The following is a 13,348-nucleotide window of genomic DNA, read 5'->3' on the forward strand; positions in this document are numbered from 1 at the left end:
TGTGGGCTACATTGAGAAGCAAGACTTTCCCCGCGACAACAAGAATAACGTGTTGCGAGAGAGACAACAAGGGATTTATTCCAGATAAATAAACAGCAGCGAGAACAAAGATTTCAAAGTGGTGAAGTAAGATTTAACTTCACTTCCTCTCTTTCTTCACGCTCAAATGATGGAACAGAGGTAACAGCCTGATGCGATCTATTCGCTAGAACGTTGAAAATACATTTTTCAGTTATTGTCTTGTATATCTAAATTGTCGCTGGTTATCCAAGAACTAGCTGTTTACACCGCGCGTTCCGCGGACGTCACGCGTCGCTGGCGAACTTCGTCCGTACAGTACCGTTATAATAACCGCGATACGTTTCGCGGGAACGCAAGGATTTAGCGGTCAAATACGCGACTTCACCGGCGGTCGGCGAGACTTGACGAATAGCCTGGCTCGACCGCGCGGGTAATCCACTCGCCGGAAGATCCGAGATCTCATCCATTTTAAGCAAGACTTCGTCCTACTTCCACCTAGACCGGCGTATGACCTTTCCAACCGGTTCGAGTCCTCCGCCTACGGATAGATATCTCATGGAATATATCCGCCGTCCCTCGTTCGTTCACCCTCCCACGAACTCCCGCATAGCTGGCTCATCCCTCATCCCCTCGTGGCCGTTAGGTTCTGGGAATCCTGCGAGATCCTGACCGGCCTCTGTATCGACCTTTGTCTCGTGGTTGGCAACCGCACGGACGACAGCCACGTAGAATTCGGGGCAAACCATATGACACGAAGAGAATCACTAAGGACATATCCAATCTAAGGGGGTAAGATTAACAGTGATTACCGACTTCGGTCAATAAGTACATAGTGTTTCTTTTTTGTTGTATAATACGATTCTTCTCTCCTCGTGGAAATAAAAAAATATGTATATAATATTATTTATTTAATAAATATAAACATATATATATATAGATGAAAAGATATATATAATTGAACTTTAGTAATTATAGAAATGTACATACATTGACTGTTTTATTTACGGGCCGGATGCCATACAGATGAATCAAGAGATCTTCGTATGCGAAGAATAATTTAATTAAACCATTTACAAATGTGAAATATCGTAAAGTCAGATGGATTGTGGCTAATAATAAGATAGATATATATAATGGAGTAGGTGATTGATGAATGAAAGGGTATAATTTTATCATTTCAGAAATAAACGCAATTTATCGTTCCATCATCCAATGCAGGATGATCGTATCTGATATCATGCCCGATGTCAATCTCATATTTTGCATTTTATAAATATCCCTTTCATGTCAAATGTGAAATTATCGAAAATGATGCGAATAAAGCGTCATCGTGCCACCTTACCGGAAATGCGAAGTCCAACGTATGAAGGCCGAAATATTTGAATGATAAGAGTAGGTTTAACGTTAAGTGGACTCTTTGTCAACCCCACCTACTGCTAATATTCAATTTAAATTCTGCCCACGATACACGTAAAACCGGCGAGTCTGCGTTTCGCGTTGCACTCTAGCTCGCAGGTAGGTCTCGACCCAAATTATATCGGAGGACCTCACGTTTAATTTAAAAAAAACGAAGAAAAATGAGGACCTTAATTCCTGCCGCTGCCTAAGCAGAAGAAACGGGAGAGAGTCAGAGATAGTGAAAGAGAGGCGAGATATCATAAGCGATCGTGAAAAAGCTTTTGATTATTACTGGAGAGAATAAAAAAAAAGATTTTTAATGAGTCTGCAAAGATTACAGAATGTGGGGTACTTATTGGTCGATTATTCCCGACCAGATCGTTATCCCTCGGAGGTACATTATAAATGTACGTGCAGCAATGTAATAAAGTAAATCGAATATCCGCCGGAGAATCGACACCGAGACATGCAAGATGCATTTCGCTTATACGAGGAATATTGCATTATGCGGAACGTACCGCGTTACAGCATTTTTCGGTCGAGTGGAATTCAGGAAGGGAGAAGATGAATTTATGCGATCGATAGAAGTATCTCGACCGCGCTCTACTTCGGATTCAGGCTGTGCTTCTCAGCCGCCTTATGATTTTATTGAATCGGATAATACGTCGTATCACATTCGAGGCGATGTGTCAATGAATATTTCCCGCATGAATACCATCGGCAACAGATTAATAAAATTATGTAGATACGATCGCGCGGTAATATAGATAAAAATCTCATATCGAAATTGTGCGCGGATGTACATCCGCGCGTGTTTGGCTCGGAAAAAAGAACTCCTAATTGCAACGCCATAACAATACTCGTTGAGAAAGAATCACGTTTATGTATATAAATAATTTCTAGTGCGCGTTATACACGTTGGCAAAGAAGCATGTTACGTTTTATGGTATAATGTTGCTTTCGCGTGCGAAACCCCGCAAGGTATAGATATCGAGTGCGAGCTCGCGTGGTGTGAAACGAGAGATAAATCGCCTGAAGCAGCGAAAATGGTCAAAAATGGAAAAAGAGCGTTAGGCAGTCGTGCGAATAGAATATCTACGAGAAAGTCCATAAAATTCTGAGGTTTATAATTCAGACTATGATGAGAATGATTTATTCCGCGTTTGGATCCGTTGATCTCGAACGATGTTGTTTTACATTAGTTTTGACATGTTTTCGATATTAATATACCTGCAAGTTATCTTGCTTTGTTGAATTGCCATTAAATATTACCAGCAGCGCATCCGCGAGATAAATTTACGAAAATACATATATTTCGACGAGATGGGGGGGGGGGAGGAAGGGTAGTAGCTGTAGCAAATAATAATTGGTTACGGTAATGCCGGCGTAAATTGATAAATTGAAGTAATTTCGATGGCAGCTAGCGAGAGAGCCACGTTACTCTGCGCCACAGCTACACCAGCCAACGGTATACGAAATGCATCTAATTGGTGATCCCGAAGGCGCGAGCAAGCTCGTAAAGTTAGAACAGGAGCAGGACGTTATTCGCAAAGTCGTGCTCGCTGTTCTTGGCAGATAGCCTAATTTATCATTGTTACTGTCTCGTCTTGTTCCTACAATGAGTCGCGTGTGAGAACGCGCTCGAGCATTTTCTTTCCCCCTGTTCTCTCGATCCATTACCTCCACTCGCCGGTTTGAAACCCATCAAAAAGATATCAAGAAAATTTACGATTACTAACATGACCATAAACACAATCGTCGCAGCAACTAATAGTAAATGTTGAATAAATGTCCAGTGAAAGTATATTCGCTCCTTTCGGATATTATATATCCTTATGTCTATTTCGCAAAATTCTTCTTTTCTTTATTTTCTATTTTGCAACTTTTGTATGCAGAATAACATAGAATAAGTTCCAGAAAATTGCTGCTGTATTTGTCGAGTAAATATTACATTTTTACACACTGCAATAAGTAAACTTTTGTAATTTTAATTTAATTGCGCACTCATAAAATGTAATTTAAATGCCTGTGCTATGGTTCGTATATTGCTTCGTGTAATTTTCGATAATTCTATCTCGGAGTACCATACTGCTCTTCCTCCCCCATCTCCCTTTCTTTCTCTGTCTCTCATTTTCTGTCAGTACTTTCCGCAGTTCTCGCGCTGTACTCTTCATGATCTAATTTTCCTGCCTGCATTTACACGCCTGATCGTGCATTTCTCGTCTCTAGCTGTTAATTCGCTTTAGTTACACGAATGATTCGTTAAAACGAGCGTAATCCCCTGCGTGCGTTCGTGCAACAGGCATACCAAAGCTTCAGAATGTTCGGCCGGTTCTAATTCACGTCTCTAATCTAGTTTTTTCTATCTGAACTTGGAAGATTGGTTAAACGGAGTACTTGTATTGGTTGATGCAGGCTGCATGCTATACAGATGCAATCTGCAGATTTAACTAGTCAAAAAAAGTAAAGCAATGGTGTGCTATTAATAGATCGTAAAACGCGAACTTCTTTTGCCAATGACACTTACGTTTTAATGCGAAATATAAGAGCGCCCCGCTGCCCTTATTGTTATTGTCGTCGTCACCGGAGCCGAAAAGAATTGCGCGAGTCTGCGATTCTGGCGTTAAACGTCCGGAAGGAATCGGCCGTCCTTCTCGTCCGTCCGGTCTCTTTTTCACCGCAGAGTTGAATAAAAGAGGAGCGACGGGGCGCGGGGAGTGAGGTAGGTGCGCGAAGAATGCAGAAACGGGACGGCTCTTATCGAGCTTCCTTCTGTTTTTACCTCCCGCGGATTTTTGTATCTTTATTTTAAATTGCTGCCGGGGCACACCGGCGAAACTGGCGCAGCCGCTTCGTGTAACTCTCGTCTTTCGCGGAGGGGGTGAACGGAAGAAAGCCCGGGGGAGATGGCGAGGGGCCGGCGAGAGAGAAGCGTCCGGTTGTGTTGCCCCGGAACGGACCGGGCGGTGTACCGGTGGACGTGAGAAAGGAGAAACGGTAAGAAAACGAGAAAGAACAAAAACCCGCCGGCGAGAGAGAGAAAGCGGAGTGGAGAACGGCTCTCTCTCAGAAAGAATGAAGTTTTTAGTTCGTCCCGAGGGAATCGCGAGGTAATAACCTTCTTCCGCGAGACGGTTATGTTCCATAAAAAAAAATAAAAAAAATAAAAAGAAAGAGAAAGTTGCACCCTATCGTTTCTTTACTTCCGAAATAGGTACGCGCGATTAGCTCTCCCGTTCGATATCCACTTCATGGAATTTTTCTTAACCACATATTTGTCTCCAAGCCCCCCTCCGCTTTTATCTCTTTTGTCTTAAATGTCATTCTCCCATACGGGGTTCAGCGTACGTACGGAACGATTGAATGCATTCTGTCACGCGATCTTTCCCTCTCCTGTCTCGCGGTTCTCGCCAATAATAGAAAACCCGACGATCTTTTCTCCGCGAGCGGCAAAGCGATATGCCGGTATTGTTCGAAAGAACGTTCCATTGTGCGGAAGTCTTTCCGTGGCATGAACTATAAATCGAGAGAAAAACGCCGCTTGTTTGATCGCGGGTGAAAGATAAATGGCACATATACATCTTCGTTCATTAATCGACAGTTTAAAAGCGCAGTAATAAATATGGTGCAATTTGGGGCGTCTCGTCGGTATACTGTTGGATCGGCCGCGGCGACACGGAGAAAAACAGTCACTGTCAGAGAAAAGAACGAAGTGGCATCAAACGCCACTACTTAATACCGAAGAGACGAGTAATGCCTCTCGATACCTTGTTTCGATGCCGATAATACTCGGCTCGGGGTATTACTGGCGGCGGTACGACAAAGAGGCCATCACGACTCGTACAATGGACGCGCTAAGTGACGATGACGGGTAGGCGCATCCCGTCGGGATGGCATGGAAGCGAGCAACGGAACGCCGGTATTGATACCGGTATTTCTCGCGTAGCTCAAGCTCGACCGACAGAATTCAGAGATTCCATTTGGCATTCTCCAGAGACAACGGGCCGGCTGTATGTACGCGAACGCTCTGAGCCATTTCTCTGTTCCCCTCCTTCCCCCTTCTCTTCTCTCTCTCTCTCTCTCTCTCTCTCTCTCTCTCTCTCTCCCCCTCTCCCTCTAATAGCCGCGAGCACACGCGCACAACACCCACACATTACAACCTGGCCTATCCGTCCCGTCGAATGTGCACTTATGTGTGTACGAGCGCATGTTCCACGAGTGTCCCCGTCTCTCTAATGGCAGTTCTAGTCCGTCGTTGCGGAGCCTGTGCACAGATATACGCGGTCGGCACGTTATAACCGTGCGCGACAATGGCCGGCAGGTTCCTACATATCGGATGATCCGACGACGATGATATGCCGGTTGGCTGATGCCGTTCGACAGTCGGCAACGGTTTCCTTAGTGTTGTCACAGAACTATGGAGCTCCGTTCGGTGTCTTCCGCTCGGTCCGTCCGCAAAACGGAGCTTCTATGCCCCCTGTACGCATCCTATATGCTTCTATGTATGACGCCTTGTATCTCTGGCGCCACTCCGGAGGCCAGAACTCGCGCGTATGCCCTCCAGTCAGAAACAACGGTCCGGGCATATTACCACCATTAATCATACCTCCGTATTGAGTGGAACACGGGTGAGAGTCTGAGAGAGATACCCGGAGGGAAAGCGAGAGAGTGGACGAGTAAGTACCAATCTACTCGCACCCTCTCGACAAGCTCCCAGGTCAGGTTATCTCATTAATTATTCTAACGCTTCTTTCCCCTTTCCTTCATTACCGGATATTACAGGACGTCATCGTGTTTTTACACGAGAGCGGAAAATGATGACGGACATTATTGCAAAGGCGGTGTGATGATGTCGGCGCAATATTACGGTTGTACTACGTGCTCATCGAGACCGACGGCGAATCCTCACTCTCGTTTAGCTCTGGCGAAATAAAAACAGCGAATGCAGTGCGACAGTGTGTACGTTTGAATTTCATCCGGAAAAATATTAACAGGCTTGCATCGTATCGATGTATATGTACGTACGATTGCGAATCAATAAGATAACTTTTGGTGCAGCAATCTGGATTGTTGATTTTACAATTTACTTTCGGTGAACGATCTATCGTCAATTTTATATAGAAATTTCAAACACCACACGCGCTAATGGATACGCGAGCATGTTGTATGTAAAAATAAAAAATACAAATAATATTACATTTATTAATTCAGCGTGTTATCAATATAATTATCAACATTGTTTTTTTATCTTCCTACTTCCAACAAATCGACATAATGAGATTTACAGAGATATTTATAGATAAATAGTTAACCATGAATACTTTGAATCATTTCAAATGTATCATGAAAATCTCAAAATGTTTCAAATATTCGAAACCAAAACATTTTTTTAAGTCTTAAGAAAGTCTTGAATATTTCAATAATATATTTTTTATTTTGCAACACTACGTTACTGTCTCAATCTATTTTCTATGTCATATGACATAGGTAACAATTTTAAAAACTTTAAATGTTTTAGATTTGCGAACGTTTCTAAGGAACGATTTTCTAGGTATTCGAAACTTTCAAAAACTTCGATTTCAAATCTTATTTTAAGCAACTCGAATTTTTATGTGTTATTAACTTTTAAGTTAAAATTATAATATTCAAATACATTACAAGGCAGCCCAATTTAACTAATATGTCTAATTATGTACGCGTGAAATTTATATTCCGCATCCATTTGTCCTTTATGACGATGTTCGTCAACGATATATTCGGGTCGACCTACGATTCTTTGGACACGAGAACCGGTCACGTACGGCTCGACCTGGCAAGATGCCGAAATTATGAAATCAGCAGTACGTGCAGGGGATTTCCGGATATGGCAGAGATGAGAATAGCGAACTGGATGAGGTACGAGCACGAGAGAAAGAGAGAGAGAGAGGAGCGCGCAAAGGGGCTGGCGGTGCGGACCGAGAGAGGGAAAGCAGTGACAGAGAGGTAGACCTGAGGTACGGGGGAAAGACGTATTAACCGGGCTCCCGAGAGTGCCGTAACCCCTCCTACACGTCACCGCGTTGCGAAGTGCGGGTATATACACAGAGCGAGCGTTATGGTGTCTCCGGGGCAGACCGCGTCTTATCAAGAAATATGGAACAACCGCGCGGAAATTGGAACGACCGCAGTCGAGCCGCCGCGCGCCGCCGCGCCGCCGAGCCGCTCGAGAGCTGCGTAATTATTTCTATTCAATTATGACATTGGCTCCTCCGGAGCGTCGTTGGCGCAAATTGGATGAGACGCAGTTTTCGTCGCGGCTCGATGATTATTATTTAATGCCCGGTTTCTTTATTTCCATCTGATCGTCAGATAAAATTGTCTAAAAGGTGTTCTGTCCCTTTTCTATCGCTTTTTAAATCTCAATACCGAAAGAACTACAGACCAGTAAATTCTCTTCTTTTCTTCTTGAAAGAAAGGTACGTAATGAAATGAATCGCTGACTGGACCGTAATCCAACGCGAAAGATACATTCGAGGCCACGTTGCAAATGTAAATAAAAGAGTTGGATGGACACGGAGAAACTCCGAGGATAATTAACGGAAACCACATCCATCGCTGCGGGCGTAGAGAAAGTGTTATCCTCGGTAGAGTATCAGCTCCTCCTATCTCTCTCTCTTTCTCTTCTTCGTCTTCTACTGCAGATAATTAAAGGTCTTGTGGCTTGATGTTTCTTCGCGGTAACTCCATCGCGGCCGGAACTTGGTCTTTGATCGAGCAAGATCTTTGCGACGTCGTAGCGAGAACAGCGCGGTTTTTCGGTGGGGCAACACCCGATCGATCTCTTTGTCCCGAAGAAAACGGGAGGACGGGAATGGAAAGGATTGCAACGCGCCGCGTTCCACGAGTGTATCACGTCCTGCTCTACATTCAGAGCGGACAACTTTCGTTGGTGGCCTCTTCAGAAAATGAAATCGAGCGCTCTCCTCGCGCCAGGATTGTTCCGTCCGGATTGGACGGACGCCGACGCCCCGAAATGTTTGTCGCAATCATCATTTGTCTTCGTGGCCACCGATACAAGCGTCGCTCTGTTCGTACATCCTCGTCCTCTTCCTTTCTCCCTCTCCTCTTCCTCCTCACAGATCGTGTTCTTCCTCTTCTGATCTCACTGTTTTGTCTCTTGGTTTTTCTAGCTCGATTTCCTACTTGCCTGGCACGAGCCTCGTTCCGTTCCTTCTGCCTTTCGGCGAACGTGCGCTGAATTGTCCGGTTGTGCTCGACCGTACGAGAAGACGAAGGAAATCTTGGACCAGATCGGGAGTCCGCGAGGACAAACGGAGAAGAGCACGAGGACTCGGAAAGTACGTGCCTCGAAGCGTACGCTCCGGAAGCAAGAAACAAACAAGAGCGAGGTAAGGAACTAGTTTTAAGAATTGGCTCGGTCACGTAATGCATCGATCCCCTTTGCCTGTTCTCTCCTCTCGGAATGAGTGCGTTTTCTCATCCTTCGCGAAAATTAGAAACACGCCGGAATTTACGTGAATTTCCATACTTTGTAGGATCCCACGTTTCTTTAAACTTTAATTCTAATAGTACCAGGGTTTTTTAGTAACAGCACATCTATTAGCAGATTTGTTCATAAATATTATAAAACAAAACAGAATGTTACTTAATCTGTTATGATTAAAACCCTCCAAGCATTTTTCACTCGAACGTTATTTGCCTGCGTGTATACTTGGAATTTCGACGAGTTAAAAAGTACATATTATCGAATTAATCCATCAATCTTAAAATGCATGCCGGGAACAACTCGGTGAAAAAGAATGCAACGACTGCCGCGAAATAGACAGCGATTTTCCACGTCCGACGTGGAAATGGGAGGAAGAGAAGAACCGGACGCAGATTCAACAGATAGACGAGGAACGAATCGTGAATAGCGGGCAATCCAAACTACTCTGGGGAAAAATAGTTGGACTGCAAAAGAAAAAGACAAGGAGTGAAAGAGAAAGAAAAAGAGAGACACACCGACTTTTCTCATGGGAGATAACGTATTTATGGACTGCCAGTGCCGGCGGTGGCACGATTGTGATTATTACAAGCAGTCTCGGTGTGCTCGACAAAATTCGAGACTTCAAACAAATTATTGTGCTTATTTACATGTTTGCGGAGCACTCATATAATTACGTGTTTAATGCACTGAAAAATTGTTTATATTAATATCCGCTATGTTAATTTGCGATCTTTATGCTTATCTTCCTGAAATAATCTCGATTTAATAATCCTAATTGTCCGCATAGTCCGACACGAAAGGCGGAGAAACGAATTATGTGTATATTATACATGTCGCTATCATATAAATTGCTCTACGCGTGCTTATTACTTCGTAACTAGTGAAATGGTGCTATAACAGTGAATGATATACTCGTAAAGAGTATAACGCGAGGTAGGAAAGTGGAGCCCATTAGATTATATCTTCGTCGGGATCAATACGCCAGCTTATAAGCCGGCTTTCGACAAAGAATAATATCCCGCGATTCCTTAGTTTTATCGAACCTCCACTGTTACATCGTGCTTACCTAACACGCATACACACGCGCGCATTATTTACGTCGTCAAGTTACGCTTATGTCGTTGCTACCTCTCACCTCGCGCGACAACTTTGTCTCGTAGAGAAACTTATCGATCTTAAGAGCTCTTAGCGCCGCATTACATAACACTGCACCGCGAATTAATTATAGACATAATTATGCGACACAATAATTATTGTAATTTACGATAATGGTAATTATTAATCACGATGATAAAATAGCGAATAAATAATTATCTTCGTTTACGATGCAGAAGTGTCGAGAATTTTTGCGATATACGAAAGAATTAAACTGATTTCTGATTCCGATGACGTTCGCGAAATGCAAAAGTTTCACGATGTCGATTCGTGCGGTCGGGAATATAGAACGCCGTCGTAAATCGCAAAATTGTCGCAAAAGAGGGGATGATACGATCCGACGCGTCGAAGCGAGAAGTGGCGTTTATCGGAGATGTTTCAGCGTAGTGCCAAATCGAGAGAGCGTGCGCGAACAAACACGAACGAACGAATTTACTTCGATGACCGTATATGAGATCGAATTTACATCGACGAACATCTACATTTCTTTTATCAGTATTTCAAAGAAAAAGCGCTCGTCGCGTTCGTCCATAAATGTTCGTTCGTGACCGTTCGTCTTTGCTCGCTTGGTCTGGATCCACCATTACGCGCTCGATGACAATCGATTCGCGGTGTTATGCATTACGTTATCTTTCCGCAATAACAATTTCCATAGTGGCCGCCTCTTTCCACAGACGCGCTAAGTTTGATTGCTAGCGTCGCTGCAGTTACGGCATTAAAGCGGAGAGAGGTACACGGTATACGATCGTGGAACGTACTAGTGATGGATGCTTATCTCATCGCACGCTGCTGGACGCGAGACCGCCGCGCCGTTTGTCCGGTCCCACGGCTAGTAATCGATTGATTCCTTTGTTACTTCGCAAGGCCAGCGACCGAACAGGAGAACGTACGTTGGCATGATAAATAAGCGAAAGCGGCTTCTTCCCTCGCAAATGTCGACACATCGACATTATATTCATGAAGACTTTTGCGTTAATCCGCGAAAGTTATATCGGGAATCGGAGCAAGGAGAAACCGTTTAAACCGTTAAACCGTGCAATTAATTGGCCTCATCAAGATTATTTTATTGTGATACACATCGCATACATTATACAGGACGATTTTACCAGATACGATACAAAGTGCGGCACGTTAACTTTTGCGTGTTTAAAACCGGAGGTACATTCAATGTTCAATGCGATGTTTATAAACGAGCGAGCCGCGTTTTATCTAATGAATCGTTCACCGCCACTGAAAGGGCTTTATGCGACGTATTATATTTTCGCGCTTGAAGTACAGCGGTATTAGCAAATGGACGTGCAAACATAATTAGCCGAATGAATTCGTTGAATTAGCTTCGATGTAATAACTGCATATAAATATCACACAGTTTTAGTAATCTAACAATATATTTTTCTCGGATAATTCTATCTAATGTGTGACGCATTTAACAAACCGTTCGCTGAATACGTCGTAAAATCGTCATGAAAGGCATAGACGCATAAATCAAGAAAATTATTTTCTTCTTATGCAGAATCAAATGAAAAGGGAAAGCGAGAAATGGAAAGAAAAGAATTTGAAACGAAACGGATCAATGCACCGTTAGGAAACCGATTGTCCTTTCTTTCCCCCCTCTCCCTCCCCTCGAGACCAGTTTTCTACCTCCGCTAAAATCGACGAGATCTCCACGGGTAGCTGGACGCCTATAAGAACGATGTCAACCGATACAACTCAGGATTGGATGGACAAGAGATGATATTGTACGGCGCCGTTCTCTTCATCGTCGTTGCGTCGTCTCGGGTCCTCGGCAAATAAGATCTCGGGGGGGAAAAAAAAGAATGTGATATTGGATAGCCCAGCTACAGATACCTAAGCAACGCGAAGACGCGCTCCTGTCCGCGTCCTCTGTATATACCTGCCTACGAACGGGTAGCTCTGTATTACGCGACGAGCATAAGGACTCTGCCGGGATCGTTGACATCCCCCGTCACTGGCACGTAACGCCACGGCGCGATAAAACGGACCCTGCAATATGAATCTCGTCGAGACTCGGTTGTCTCCGTGCGGACAAAAAATTCAAACGTGATATACAGTTTAGAAATCCCCGAGCTATTTTGAGGGCGATCTCGGCGCGCTGTTGCGTTATGAGGAGATGAATCCGGCCATCGCAAGGAGGAAATCGAGACAATCACGAGGGTCGGGTGAAAGAAGGATCCACTTCACTTGAAGTATACACACATACACATACCCGTATCGCTGTCCTTCCATTAGATACGGTTTACCGAAGAATATACAGAATAGTAAAGTACGTACGTATGTCGAGGGTTATCATAGTTTCCGCAATGGCGATAAATGTGTGAAGGAAGGATATGCGAAGAAAGGAAGAGCAAGAAAGGAAGCAAGAAAGGAACCAAGGAAGGAAGGAAGGAAGGAAAGAGGAAAAGATGTAACATAACTAGACCATTGCTTTAGATTTCGAAATACTGTTTGCAGCAGCAACGAGTAGCTGGCTCGTTGTTTTCTTCTCCACCATCTCTCATGTCCTACTCCTGCAAGTTGCAAGCCGGCTCCGGCTACCTTCGCGAACTTTCACCTCTTTCTCTCTAGCTCTCTGTCTACCATCGCCTTGTCACTCTCTTTCTCTTTTCTCTCTCTCTCTCTCTCTCTCTCTCTCTCTCTCTCTGTCTCTTTCTCGTGCCCTCTCCCCTTTTCAGCACTCCCTTCTTTTTACTGTTCAGCCATGTTTCTGCCGTGCAGAAAATTTAAGACCCTGTGCATTATCGTGTAATTTAGGATACGCGAAGGGGCTAAAGCGAGGCGGACGAGGACGGATAAATTATTTTATTTGTCGAGTACGGTGTCTTTGTTATATACCGGGAGGGCATATAAATCGTAAGGACTTATTACGATACGGTGACCCGCTCTGAGAGGTCAGAAGCGTTTCTCAAGGAGCTACATCGTAGATTACCTGCTCGAGACGGATAACGGGCAGGGCAGAGGGATGCCGGCGAAATGACCAGCATCGAGGCTATCGAGAGGCATTATGGATATTATCGAACCCGTGCTGTAATCCCACGAAAGCCGAAGGATCCAATATGCGAACGCTTCATGGCGCGCTCGCGCAACGATTTCATATTACGCTCCATTGTTGAGTGCTACGCTAAAGTTCACGCACGTTCCGATCAAAAATACGTATCGTAAAAGGTTAACACGTGGCATTAGTCGCAGCGCAAGAGTAATGTCGCGCGCATAATTGAACGTGTGAAACAAAATGAAATCTGGGGAAAATCCATTCCCGATTTGCGAATC

The 13,348-nt window shown here is 44.2% G+C and overlaps 2 protein-coding genes across 7 annotated transcripts in view; one reads left to right on the plus strand and one right to left on the minus strand.

Moving 5' to 3' along the window:
- The window catches only part of LOC139819370 (uncharacterized), a 368,184-nt gene that overhangs the window by 248,067 nt on the left and 106,769 nt on the right, over window positions 1-13,348 (plus strand). For all 3 annotated transcript variants that reach the window (XR_011733705.1, XM_071788652.1, XM_071788651.1), the window contains one exon: window positions 8,589-8,807. Coding sequence is in view for 2 of the 3 variants with exons in the window: in XM_071788652.1 (XP_071644753.1) it covers window positions 8,589-8,807 (219 nt within the window). In the remaining variant the exon portion in view is untranslated. The remainder of the gene's footprint in view (window positions 1-8,588; window positions 8,808-13,348) is intronic.
- The window catches only part of LOC139819361 (synaptogenesis protein syg-1), a 269,748-nt gene that overhangs the window by 176,876 nt on the left and 79,524 nt on the right, over window positions 1-13,348 (minus strand). The window lies entirely within an intron of this gene.

This window comes from Temnothorax longispinosus, chromosome 9 (assembly GCF_030848805.1).
Source record: "Temnothorax longispinosus isolate EJ_2023e chromosome 9, Tlon_JGU_v1, whole genome shotgun sequence".
Classification (NCBI taxonomy): domain Eukaryota; kingdom Metazoa; phylum Arthropoda; class Insecta; order Hymenoptera; family Formicidae; genus Temnothorax; species Temnothorax longispinosus.